Genomic DNA, 15000 nt, shown 5'->3' with positions numbered 1-15000 from the left:
ACATACATATATTTTCATTAATATATATATATATATATATATATATATATATATATATATATATATATATATATATATGTGTGTGTGTATATGTATATATATTCATTAATATATATATATATATATATATATATATATATATATATATATTTATATTTACATATATATGTATATATATACATGTATATATATATATTTTATATACATGTATATGTATATATATATATATATATATATATATATATATATATATATATATATATTTATATATATATATATATATGAATATATATATATATATATATATATATATATATATATACATGTATATATATATATATATATATACATATATATATATATATATATATATATATATATATATATATATATATATATATATATATATATATTTCTGGCAGTTTGTAAGTAAACTTTATGTTTCATATTGATTACGAATAATCTTGTTCAAAATCATCTATTTTCGCTTGTGATTTTCCTAGCAAGGCATAACATACATAGGTAACTTTACAAAGGTTTAAAAAAAAAGGACATAAAACATATGAAGTGTTTACAACAGGCGTCTTTTGTTATTGGGGTGATTCTTTAGATGAAAGAGAAGCGTAAGGGGTGCATTTCATTGTGGAGGTGTTTCGAAGCTGTCAAAACTGAACGTGCCCAAGCTGTTTTGCAACCCACGTCCGCGGAGTGTTCCGTCAGATTTAGACCAACTGAACGCATCCGATACACAGATTTGGTCCTCGGCTTACATAGAATATTACAGTCTATGGGTATGAGCAAGTGTCACGCGAGAAAATAACGGCTGATGTAGAAAATGTCAGGCTATGTCATTATATAGAAAAAAAACTATATTTCTAATAAGGGTCGGGATATTCAGTGACCTATTGCGTCATTGAGGTCATTTGATTTGATTGATTTATGAATGTCATTAGAGGAATAAGGTTTGCTATTGCAGTTACGTGTTTAGGATAGTCAGGCCTTTAATAATTTTGATCATTAATATTGTATAAACGTAGGGTAACGTTTGCAAAGGTGTGTATGCTGTATACATAAGACATGCAGAGAGAGAGAGAGAGAGAGAGAGAGAGAGAGAGAGAGAGAGAGAGAGAGAGAGAGAGAGGGCATGCACATATTTAGTTTATGTGTACTGTACAGTAGAGCCTTAAAAGTGGGCTCAAAGGTTGTTTTGCAGTGAGGGAGGTAAATCAGATCGTCATCTTATTAGTAGTTATATCATCAAGTGTTCCGTCATAAATACTTTAGATTTAAGGGTTACATCAGGTGATAGTTATGATATCTAATTGTCAGTTCAGAGGGGGAAAAATCCCAATTATCTATTAAATAGATATTCAAAAACATTCAACTATTAATCAAAGCGATGGCTTATTATGAATTCCTATCACTAGGTTGGGTAGAAGTCCAGTCATCATTTATTAACGCTAGGGAAACAATCGATCCAGTCTTTAGGTGAATAGGATGTCAGCTTTTAGGTGATAAGATCAACAATGATTATCAAATGGTAAAACCAATAAGAAATTAAGATATCCATTGTTTAGTTCATCAGATGTCAAATTACTGAATGGCCAAGGCACTAGGTTAAAAAAATACTTAGTTGTCAGGTCAGTTTAGTAATCATGTAGCGTAGTCAGAATCAAGTAACAGTATCATTGCCAAGTCACCAATGAATGATGTTAATTGTTATGAAATGAGATTGTTAAAGTGTTCAGCCAATAGTAACTAGGGTTATCGAATGGTGAGGTCAATAGTAGGAGCATGAAGTCAGATTGTAAGATGGTCAGAGGAGCATGGTGTCAGATTATGAAACAGTCAGGGGAGCATGGAGTCAGAAAGTGGTCACATGTGTAAGAAGTCATAGGGTAAGGTAATGAGAGGAGCATGACGACAGATTATCAAGTGGTCGTAGGTGCATATAGTCAGAAATTAAGTGGTCATAGATGCATAAAGTCAGAAAATTATGTGGTCACAGGTACATAAAGTCAAAAAATTAAGTGGTCACTGGTGCATAAAGTCAGAAAATTAAGTGGTCATAGGTGCATATAGTCAGAAAATTAAGTGGTCACAGGTGCATAAAGTCAGAAAATTAAGTGGTCATAGGTGCATATAGTTAGAAAATTAAGTGGTCATGGGTGCATATAGTCAGAAAATTAAGTGGTCATAGGTGCATATAGTTAGAAAATTAAGTGGTCATAGGTGCATATAGTCAGAAAATTAGGTGGTCATAGGTGCTTATAGTCAGAAAATTAAGTGGTCATAGGTGCATATAGTTAGAAAATTAAGTGGTCATGGGTGCATATAGTTAGAAAATTAAGTGGTCAGAGGTACTTAAAGTCAGAAAATTAAGTGGTCATAGGTGCATATAGTCAGAAAATTAAGTGGTCATAGGTGCATATAATCAGAAAATTAAGTGGTCATAGGTGCATATAGTTAGAAAATTAAGTGGTCATAGGTGCATATAGTCAGAAATTTAAGTGGTCATAGGTGCATATAGTCAGAAAATTAAGTGGTCAGAGGTGCATGTAGTCAGAAAATTAAGTGGTCATAGGTGCATAAAGTCAGAAAATTAAGTGGTCATAGGTGCATATGGTTAGAAAATTAAGTGGTCATAGGTGCATCGAGTCACAAAATTAAGTGGTCGTAGGTGCACCGAGTCAAAAAATTAAGTGGTTACAGGTGCATAGTCAGAAAATTAAGTGGTCACAGGTGCAGATAGTCAGAAAATTAAGTGGTCATAGGTACATATAGTTAGAAAATTAAGTGGTCATGGGTGCATATACTCAGAAAATTAAGTGGTCATAGGTACATATAGTTAGAAAATTAAGTGGTCATAGGTGCATATAGTCAGAAAATTAAGTGGTCGTAGGTGCATATAGTCAGAAAATTAAGTGGTCATAGGTGCATAAAGTCAGAAAATTAAGTGGTCATAGGTGCATAAAGTCAGAAAATTAAGTGGTCGTAGGTGCATATAGTCAGAAAATTAAGTGGTCATAGGTGCTTATAGTCAGAAAATTAAGTGGCCATAGGTGCATATAGTCAGAAAATTAAGTGGTCGTAGGTGCTTATAGACAGAAAATTAAGTGGTCGTAGGTGCATATAGTCAGAAAATTAAGTGGTCGTAGGTGCATATAGTCAGAAAATTAAGTGGTTGTAGGTACATATAGTCTGAAAATTAAGTGGTCAGATGGTCAGTTGGTTATGAGAGTTTTGGGCCAGATCATCAAGAGGTCAGAAGAACATGGAGTTAGATTATCAAGTGGTCAGAAGAGCACGGTGAAAAGGTTTGTGTATTGCTACGATCAGCTAAGTAGTACTAATCAGGACCACCCATACTAGGTTGGTTGGCTCAGCGATAAAACCAAAATCTCCACCATCACCAATCCGAAGTGGCCAGCGTGGTGATGAAAACTGGCAAAATTACAGACACTTTTGTCCTGCAGTGGAATAGAAACGGCTGCATTTGTTTCCTCAGTCAACGAAGTTGGGAGGAGGTTATGTTTTCGCCCGTTTGTCTGCTTGTTCGTTTGTTTATTTGTGAACTTCTTGGCCCCAATTTTATCCATAGAGTAGTGAAACATTCAGGGATTACTTGTTATGTTGAGACGTGGAAGTGATTCAATTTGGAAAGTCCTAGGTCAAAGGTCAAAGTCAAGGTCGAGAAATAAGCTGGCGTAGTGGTGGTCTACACTCAGAGTGTTTTTCTAGTTGTTGATGTTGTCAGGTCAGCAAAGAGTCAAATTGTCATATGTATAAGTCTATATTGTTAGATCATGAGAAAGGTTTATCATTAGTGAGCATATGATAATTGGGAATTATGTTTTTAAAAGTTTATCTCTGTGTCTTGTGCTGTGGTTGTCATGTTTAGATCAGTGTGTTAAGGTCAATAGGGAGTTACATTTTCAGATTCATATGTCTGTATTTTTTATGAATGAGGTCACGTAATAAGGGATTTTTATTATAGATTTATGACTATTTAGTTAGGTCTCCATGTCGTTTTATTGCCAATTATTAAGATCATTAGGGAATAGGATTATGAAGTAATTTGGACAGTGTAATTTCAGATTTAGATAGTGTAACTTAAGATTTATACAGTGTAATTTAATATTTAGACAGTGTACTTTCAGATTTAGATAGTGTAATTTAAAATTTAGACAATGTAATTTCAGATTTAGACTGTAATTTTAGATTAAAGATCTTAAAGTTTTCTGGTATTTTTTTATGATTTTTGTGTATGATTTTAAAACAATGACTGAACATTTGTCAAAATTCATATTTAATCATATCTAATGCTTATGTTTTTTTGTTTATTAATTGTAACTGAAAAAGAAGAGAAATTATGTCTTATCTATTTTTTTCATTTTTTTAATTTCTAAATTATTTTACTCTCTTGTTATAAGTACAAATTACTTCCAAGATTTTATGGCAATTTAAATTGTCTTTCTTAGATCATATCGGAGACCATACCAATTAAATAGCTTTACAGAGAGAGAGAGAGAGAGAGAGAGAGAGAGAGAGAGAGAGAGAGAGAGAGAGAGAGAGAGAGAGAGAGAGAGAGAATAACCGTTGGTCATCCAAAGTGTTAAGGAAATGTGTACAACTGGAAAAAAGTGGGATGAAACATGATAGAGAGAGAGAGAGGGAGAGAGATGAACTCTGCACTTATTGTGTGTTCGTGTAATTTATTTGCAACGAATAATAGTACTTGTAATATCACAGGAAATGTGTGTCAAATTAGGTAAACTACAAGTATGGACAATGTACATTGGTATATGCATTTATGATAAATATATTCAATTTTGTATTGCATTAGTGTTTATCTCTATTTACACGTATTTCAGAAACTGCTATGGGTTACTAAAACAAGGAATTATTTGTGTTTTTGAAGAAATATACAAAATAATTTATCATTTCAGTATTTCTAAACTAAAGTATGACATCAGGCAACATCCACGTTTGTCATTCACGCAAACAAAACTGGTCCATATAAATAGAAATTACCTTTATATATAAATCTATATATATTTATATCATTGTAACAGTAGTTTAAGAGGGGTTTACGCGGTCGAACTATTCCTCGAACCTGCTTGTCGAACCGTTCGAAGAAGTGGAGTCAGCCACAAATGCATAAGGTTTGTGGATAATGAAGCTCCACTCACAAAAGTCGGGCTATATCTGACTTTCTTCGAACCGTTCGACGAATGTGTTCGACAACCAAATACCCCATCGAACTGTGTTCGACAACCAAATACCCCGTCGAACCGTGTTCGACAACCAAATACCCCATCGAACCGCGTTCGACGAACCGTTCGATCGTGTAAATCCCGCTTTAGATTTAAAGATAATCATATAATTTAATCAGCTCCACACATTTAAATGTAATAATCTAGCTACCAGATCACAATACATTTTGCGCTCTAAACTACATTATCTGCAAAAAGTGTGTTTCTACATACACAGACATTAACATACCTGAAGGTGCGTAGCCTACCTGTCTAATGAGGCGTAATATCTCTTCTTCATTAAAATGTTTAGGTGAAGTCAGGAATTTGATCTTATAATTACAATTGTCGAAGAATTCTTTGAGATAAATTCTGTGTCACAGATAAGGGAAAAAATGACTTTTTGGGTAAATAATTTTAGATCAAAACCCATTTATTATAATGTGATAATTTTGTGATTTCTAGTTCTAATTAAGATTGTTGAAAACACCATCCATCCGCGTGAAAACATTTTAGAATATATATATATATATATATATATATATATATATATATATATATATATATATATATATATATATATATATATATATATAGAGTTTTTTAAGTATATCATCCTGTATTCACCCGTTATGTTCACATATTTTAATTTTTTTTTTTTTTTTTTTTGTGATAGGGGGTTGTGTTTTATCCATAGGATATTCAAAGCGTAAACAAAATAACCTCATAGAAACACTACCAAAAAGGCAAGTCGCAATATGACGCTAACAGACCAAACGTCAGCCTTTTTTTTGACAAAGCCAACCCATGGGGTTTAACACACTCATTTTTGCCAACGAAATTCGTAAGCGCAAATTGCATTTTCTATAGTCAATTCTATTTAGCGAGGCAGATTTGCAACGACCCGCAGGGGTGCCCTTTTAGCTGGGAAAAGTTTCCTAACTCGCAGCGGTGCCCTTTTAGCTCGGAAAAGTTTCCCAACTCGCAGCGGTGCCCTTTTAGCTCGGAAAAGTTTCCTGATCGCTGATTGGTTGGATAAGATAATTCTAACCAATCAGATAGCAGGAAACTTTTCCGAGCTAAAACGGCACCGCTGCAAGTCTGTGCAAATTCGCCTCATTAAAAAAAAATTGAGTATAGTGGCTCTCATTATCATCGTGTTGGATATTTTCAAATTTTTACATACCAATTTAGAAATTTATATATACATAATAACCATTTTAGAATTATTATTTTCTATTAGATGTGAATGAAGACAACATATTCAAGTCTTTGATGACGACATCAGAAATTTCAAATCCATATGGGTCCATTTTAACGATTCAGTAGCTAATTTTCAAATATCTAATTCTAAATATCTATGCCATTTCGTAAAACTGGCTCTTTGGGAGGGCCACGAGCAGACTTGTGTGTGGTTTCGCTAGCAAAAAATGACAGCCCCAGCGCGTTCCAGGCGCGCGGACTAGAAGCGCACCGCTGGAAACGCGCCCAAGTATTCCTACTAATAGAAAACGTAACCCGCGCTGGACGGTGAGAGATGAACACAGTACGGCGCGCTCAAAGAGATAAAGTAGCCAGTGTTTTAGAAGCTTAAACAGCTTCTTCTAGCCATTGTTAGTGGATGTAGTGGCTCTGTTTTACTCCATATTCTCAATAGAAGCTTAAACAGCCTCTTCTAGCCATTGTGAGTAAATTTGGTGGCTCTGTTTTACTCCATATTCTTAAAAGAAGCTTAAACAGCTTCTTCTAGCCATTGTTAGTAGATTTAGTGGCTCTGTTTTACTCCATATTCTCAATAGAAGCTTAAACAGCCTCTTCTAGCCATAAATTAGTAGAGTTAGTAGCTCTGTTTTACTCCATATTCTCAATAGAAGTTTAAACAGCTTCTTCTAGCCATTGTTAGTGGATGTAGTGGCTCTGTTTTACTCCATATTCTCAATAGAAGCTTAAACAGCCTCTTCTAGCCATTGTGAGTAAATTTGGTGGCTCTGTTTTACTCCATATTCTTAAAAGAAGCTTAAACAGCTTCTTCTAGCCATTGTTAGTAGATATAGTGGCTCTGCTTTTACTCCATAATCGCAATAGAAGCTTAAACAACCTCTTCTAGCCATTGTTTGTAGAGTTAGTGGCTCCGTTTTCTTTTATATTCTCAATAGAAGCTTAAATAGCCTCTTCTAGCCATTGTTAGTAGGTTTAGTGGCTCTGTTTTTACTCCATATTCGCAATAGAAGCTTAAACAGCCTCTTCTAGCCATTGTTAGTAGATTTAGTGGCTCTGTTTTATTCCATATTCTTAAAAGAAGCTTAAACAGCCTCTTCTAGTTATTGTTAGTAGATTTAGTGGCTCTGTTTTACTCCATATTCTCAATAGAAGTTTAAACAGCCTCTTCTAGCCATTGTTAGTAGATTTAATGGGTCTGTTTAACTTCATATTCTCAATAGAAGCTTTTAGCAGCCTCTTCTAGCCATTGTTAGTAGATTTGGTGGCTCTGTTTTGCTCCTTATTCTCAATAGAAGCTTTTAGCAGCCTCTTCTAGCCATTGTTAGTAGATTTAGTGGCTCTGTTTTGCTCCTTATTCTCAATAGAAGCTTTTAACAGCCTCTTTTACCCATTGTTAGTAGATTTAGTGGCTCTGTTTTACTCCTTATTCTCAATAGAAGCTTTTAGCAGCCTCTTCTAGCCATTGTTAGTAGATTTAGTGGCTCTGTTTTGCTCCTTATTCTCAATAGAAGCTTTTAACAGCCTCTTTTACCCATTGTTAGTAGATTTAGTGGCTCTGTTTTACTCCATATTCTCAACAGAAGTTTTTAGCAGCCTCCTCTACCCATTGTTAGTAGATTTAGTCGCTCCCTTTTATTCCATATTCTCAAAACCTAGAACGTGTGTCTAGTATCCACTAATGGAGTTCGATTCCCATGGAATGGGTACCTTTGCTTATTTCTTGAAAGTCTTTGAAATGGCTCGAGGTTTCCTGTCAATTATCAAGGGGAAATTATAGGAACTGTTTAAAAAGTATTGTATGGGTAGGTATTGTCATTTCATACATTTTACTTTTCAGATAAAATGTATTGCTCCATATTTCCTCATCTTTTAACCATTCGGTGTTAATTTTTTGTCGAAAAAATGTATTAATTGTGTCAATACTTAGTTCTTATAAAATCAATTTAAACGGTCCTTTACGAATACCATTAATCGAATTTAATCTTCTCTCTTGTTCTTTTATACGATTTCTGTAGAGTTTATATCTTGTTCTTTTTTCATAGTTGGATAGATATGGTACACTTTATAACACAGTATATCTCAATTCAAATGTATTTTATTGTTTTTTTTTGTTAAATGAAAGTTCAGGAGACATGCATTTCAACTAGATGTAGTTACGTACATATGTGATATATATATGTATATATATATATATATATATATATATATATATATATATATATATATATATATATATATATATACTGTATATATATACAGTATATATATACATATATATATATATATATATATATATATATATATATATATATATATATATGTATATATATATATATATATATATATATATATATATATATATATATTATATATATATATATATATATATATATATATATATATATATATATATATATATATATTTATGTATATATGCATGCATATATATACATCAATCATAAAAAATGGAAAATAGGTTTCGCCTGAATTCATTATTACGTATAAAAACCGTGCATAATTATTGTTACAATTACCGAAATATTCAGTTGAAACATCCACACAAAAAATTGAAATGATCAACAACAACAACAACAAAATCTAAGATCTTCTATGTGCTTCTTTTTACTGTGTTTCGATGCAGAAGATTTCACCAGTTGAAAAGGGGGTGGGACTTGAAAAGGGGGAGGAGCTTAAAAAGGGGGTGGGACTTAAAAAAGGGGGAGGGGCTCAGGAAGGTCTCTCTCACTCTTGTGAGCTGAGTGTTTGATCTATATATGCTATCATATATAATATGCACATATATATCATGATGCCATATTCAATATAGGAAATACATGTAACTTTGCTCTTATGTAACATGCTATTTTACATACCAGTTTGTTATTTTTAAAATGTAAATTAATGCTATTTATCATATATAATATGCAAATATTATGTAACAAGTTTCATACTTAGCACGCAAATATATGTTGCATGCTAACGTATATGGTTATATAACACTGCTATATAAAACAAGGCATATATATATATATATATATATATATATATATATATATATATATATATATATAAATATATAAATAAATATATATATATATATATATATATATATATATATATATATATATATATATATGTACATATGTTTATATATATATATATATATATATATATATATAAATATATATATATATATATATATTTATATATATATATAAATATATATATATATATATATATAAATATATATATATATATATATATATATATATATATATTATATATATGTATATATATACAGTATATATTTGTATATATATATACATATATATATATATAATACATATATACATACTGTATATACACACATAGGGTATCCTATGTGCATATTGCCATGTAAATATGCATAACAAGGTATCACACATTATATAACAAATGATTATAATATTGAAAAAGTACCGCGTATACGTACAGTATATTCACATATATGCACATTATGCGCATATAAAATGCATAGATTCATTTATATACAGCTTGATTACGCATATGTGTATATTAAATACACACACACATATATATGTACATATATACATAGATATAGTTATATATATATATATATATATATATATAAATATATATATATGTATATATATTTATTCATATATATATAATTATATATATTTATATATATATGTATATATATATATGTTTATATATATTTATATATATATATATATATATATATATATATATATATATATATATATATATATATATATATATATATATATATATATATACATACTGTACATATACATATATATTTATATATATGTATATATGTATGGCGTTAACAGTTATGTATATACGTCCTTAACTAAAAAAATGGGCGTATTTTAATCTAAATCAGCACACATTTATATGTACACTGTACATATGTATATATTTATACATTTTACATTCACCTGTGGGATCTTATTGAAACATTTTCCCAATTTTACTGTAAGTGCTAATGTCTCTTCATCCCCCCCCCAAAGAAATCATTATTTCTCTTCAATTATTTTCTTTTCAAATTTCAGAATTTATGAAACTTCATAAATATATCCGCTAACAACTGTTGTTAAATTATATTTTTGTCTTATAGAATGTAATTTCTTCAGCAATTCTTTAAACCAACTAGAATCTTCCTTGTGTAATTTCACCTTTTGTAAAACGATGTTTTAAAATCTAATAGTTTTTTTCCGTACGTTATATCCTCGGTTTTTTTTTTTTTTAAATCTTTCAAGATAACATGTTATTTCATTTTATTTTTTAGGTTACACATAATTTTTTAGGTCTGCAATTCTTGAAATCACAATCTTCGTTTTGTATAATTTTACATTATATAAAATGATCTTTTAAACTCTATAGTTTTTCCCCTTCATTATAGCTTCCATTAAATAAAAAAAAACTGTTTGAAGATAACATGTTTTTTCATTCTATTTTTAGGTTTCACACGATTTTTCAGGTCTGCAGTTCTTGAAATCGGTTAGAATTTTCGTTGTGTTTAATTTCACCTTTTATTAAACGATCTTTTAAAATCTAATAGATTTTCCCCTTCGTTTTAGCCTCCATTTAAAGAAAAAATTTTAGAAAACATATTTTTTCCTTTTATTTCTAGGTTGCACATAATTTTTTGGTCTGCAATTCCTGAAATCAGTTAAAATCTTCGTTGTGTATAATTTCACCTTTTATAAAATGGTCGCTTAAACTATAGTTTTTCCCCCTTCGTTATATTCTCCGTTATAAAAAATTTTATTTTTAATTTGTCTCATGAAACTTATTGGTTAAGATTTCTTTTAATATGTTTTCTATATGTCAGAAATTTTATCTTAATGTTGTTGCTCTTCTTAAAATATTTTATTTTCCCTTGTTTCCTTTCCTCACTGGGCTATTTTCCCTGTTGGGGCCCCTGGGCTTGTAGCATCCGGCTTTTCAAACTAGGGTTGTAGCTTAGCAGTTAATAATAATAATAATAATAATAATAATAATAATAATAATAATAATAATAACAATAAAGTGAAGAAGCTGTGCAATATTAGATTTTAATTTTCATGAATAAAGAATGTTAAAAAGAATTTTATTTAGGAATGAACCACAGTAGAGTGTTCATCAAACTAAATTTATTTTTCATGAACGTTTGATTTTTTTTTTCTTTTTCTTTTTTTAAATTAAAGCGGCATTTGGAACTTGTATGGGTGGAAACGCGCATTAGAAAATCATAGCAAAAATAACTTAAAAATATATATTTATGGTAATTTTTTTTATATTTTTATATTTTAATTTTTTATTTTTTATATCTTCCGCTTCCAGGTTTTTATTCCATTTATTTCATCGGGAAAAGTTTTGAAAATACTTTTTATTCAGGCTTTATCACATCTGCATTTTCATAAAAATAATCACGTTCAGTGGTTTCCCCTTTTCTGTGTATTTAATTTTTTTTTTAATTTAAGTTTCCTCTAATGTTAATAGATATTTACATTCATGGTTTTTTTCAATCTAATGGAAAAAAATATTTCATAATCTTGCTCTTTTTGTAAATTTCGATATACAAATATTTACAATTAATTACCGTCTTGAAAACTGTTATGCTAAAGTTGTTTGATCTTGTTCTATGAGTTATTTGCCCTTTTCCTCGATTGTTTATTTAAGTTTTAAACAGTATCCAGTAAATAAATGCTTATTTTTCGAAATAATTCATTTCCTTAAACTTGCTATTTTGAATTACTATAAATAAAAGTTCAATCATACACAATTTTGCTCATAATTCTAAAACATCAATCTTTCGATCTTGCATAAATCTTGCCTAATTGTTATGCAATTATTAAAGTTAAAGTAGCGGGTTTTAGGTCTCCACTGAGACGATCTACATCATTCTGCTCGGGCGACCATAAGCCAGCAGGGACTATCACTGTCCCTCTCTAAACCCCCCCCCCCCCCCCGTAGAAGGTCTCACACTATTCGCGTCCTAGTGGGGATGCGAACTCGGGACCTCTGAAATAGAAGCCCACGACACTACCAACCTAGCTATCCGGAGTATATATTTAAATTTTTTCAACAAAGATCCCTTACATTTCATATACAAATTATCATGTAATTAACCATTTTATTCCTTATCATTATCTTAAAAACACCTTTCATACTTCCCTTATTTTTCGTTAATTCAATTATTCTTTCTTTTTTCTATAATTGGTCAACAAATATACCTTATATTTCTGATACAAATAATCATGTAAACTTTTCTCATCAGTATCATGATAAAATTCTTCAGATTTCCAATATTTTTCAATGTACGAACCTCTAGTTATTTTCCTAAAAAGTTGATTCTTGTATAAATGTTCCTTAATAGTTATCCAATTATTTATTCTTATATTTGATCAAGTAAAATCCTTTACATTTCTCATACAAATAATCTTGTAATTATTTTTTTTCCATCATTATCGTAATAATACCCTTTATTCTTCCATTATCTATCCTTATAGAAACAACTAAATTTAGTTATTTTTTCTTATGATTGGTCAACGAAAACCCCTTACATTTTTCATACAAATATTCACGTAATTATTCTTCTTATTTCCCATCATTATCATAATAGAAACCTTTATTCTTCCATTAATCTTAAAGATAAAAACATGTAGTTATCTTTTCTCATAATTGGTCAACAAAAAACCTTTGCATTTTTCATACAAATAATCTCGTAATTATTTTTCCTATTTCCCTTCATTATCATAATAGAAACCTTCATTCTTTTATTATTTTTAAATGTAAAAATATCTAATTATCTTTTCTCATAATTGGAAAACAAAATACCTTTACATTTCTCATACAAATAATCTCGTAATTATTTTTATTATTTCCCATCATTATCATAACAAAACCCCGTATTCTTATATTATTTTCAAATGTAAAAACTCTTAGTTATCTTTTCTTATAATATGTCAACAAAAAACCTTTACATTTCTCATACAAATAATCAAGTAATTATTTTTCCTATTTCCCATCATTATCATAACAAAACCCCTTATTCTTATATTATTTTTAATTGTAAAAACCTCTAATTATCTTTTCTCATAATTGGAAAACAAAAAACCTTTACATTTCTCAAACAAATCACGTAATTATTCTTCTTATTTCCCATCATTATCATAAAAAACCTCATATTCTTATATTATTTTTAAATGTAAAAACCTCTAATTATCTTTTCTCATAATTGGAAAACAAAAAACCTTTACATTTCTCATACAAATAATCACGTAATTATTTTTCCTATTTCCCATCATTATCATAACAAAACCCCTTATTCTTATATTATTTTTAATTGTAAAAAATCTTAGTTATCTTTTCTTCTAATTGGGCAACCCCAAAAAAAAAACTTTACATTTCTCATACAAATAATCAAGTAATTATTCTTCTTATTTCCCATCATTAGCATAACAAAACCCCTTATTCTTATATTATTTTTAATTGTAAAAACCTCTAATTATCTTTTCTCATAATTGGAAAACGAAAAACCTTTACATTTCTCTTACAAATAATCACGTAATTAATCTTCCTATTTCCCATCATTATCATAAAACCCTTCAATCTTCCATTATTTCTCATTACAAAAACACCTAGTTATTTTTTCTTGCGGGTCCGCCTGGAGACTTCATTGTGGTTGATCTCCGGTGGCTGCGAATGGGACCGTGACCTGAGGGAGGTGGCAGCGGTTGACCTAGCGAGGGCATCCCTGTCCGGGGTATATGCCCTTCTCATCATACCCCCTCTCATTGACCTGCCCGTCAGCGATTCCCGGTACACCAGTGGATTCAGCATTTCCCTGCGAAGAAAGGACGGAATTAGGTTGTTGTTATTATTATTATTATTATTATTATTATTATTATTATTATTATTATTATTATTATTATTATTATTATTATATGTGGATTTTAGTAGTGCAATTTCATTTGTACGCTCTTTGTGTCGGTATATTATTTATGTGTTTGTTTGTTAATATATTTTGTTGTCAGTATTGTAAGTTTCATCTGTGTATATATATATATATATATATATATATATATGTATATATATATATATATATATATATATATATATATATATATGTATATATATATATATATATATATATATACACAGTATGTGTGTGTATGTTTGTTTGTTAGTTAATCATGTTGGACAAGCGTACTTTATGTTTTGGAATTAAATCCATATTGATATCTTTGTCGATTATAATAACAGTGACGTTTTATCAATTAATATATACTCGACAGAAATATCAATGTAACTATTTTCATATATATATATTATAGAGACACTGATTTATTTGTGCTCTGTTTCTGCATTTGGTTACTTGTGTATGCATATATGTATGTATCCTGTATATCTATCTATCTATCTATCTATCTATCTATCCCTCTACCTGGATATTGATGCAGGTTTTTATATATGTAAATATATGACAGAAAACCAATGGTAGTCTAGTTCA

The 15000-nt window shown here is 29.8% G+C and overlaps 1 protein-coding gene across 1 annotated transcript in view; it reads right to left on the bottom strand.

Moving 5' to 3' along the window:
• Positions 1-14122: 14122 nt before the first annotated feature.
• The window catches only part of LOC137651093 (uncharacterized), a 41572-nt gene continuing 40694 nt past the window's right edge, over positions 14123-15000 (bottom strand). The window contains exon 3 of the mRNA XM_068384230.1: positions 14123-14334. Coding sequence (XP_068240331.1) covers positions 14133-14334 — 202 coding nt within the window. The 3' untranslated portion in view covers positions 14123-14132. The remainder of the gene's footprint in view (positions 14335-15000) is intronic.

The sequence above is a fragment of the Palaemon carinicauda genome, chromosome 12, assembly GCF_036898095.1.
Source record: "Palaemon carinicauda isolate YSFRI2023 chromosome 12, ASM3689809v2, whole genome shotgun sequence".
NCBI lineage: Eukaryota > Metazoa > Arthropoda > Malacostraca > Decapoda > Palaemonidae > Palaemon > Palaemon carinicauda.
Note: the sequence above shows the minus strand (reverse complement) of the source record. Positions and strands in the feature narration are given on the sequence as shown.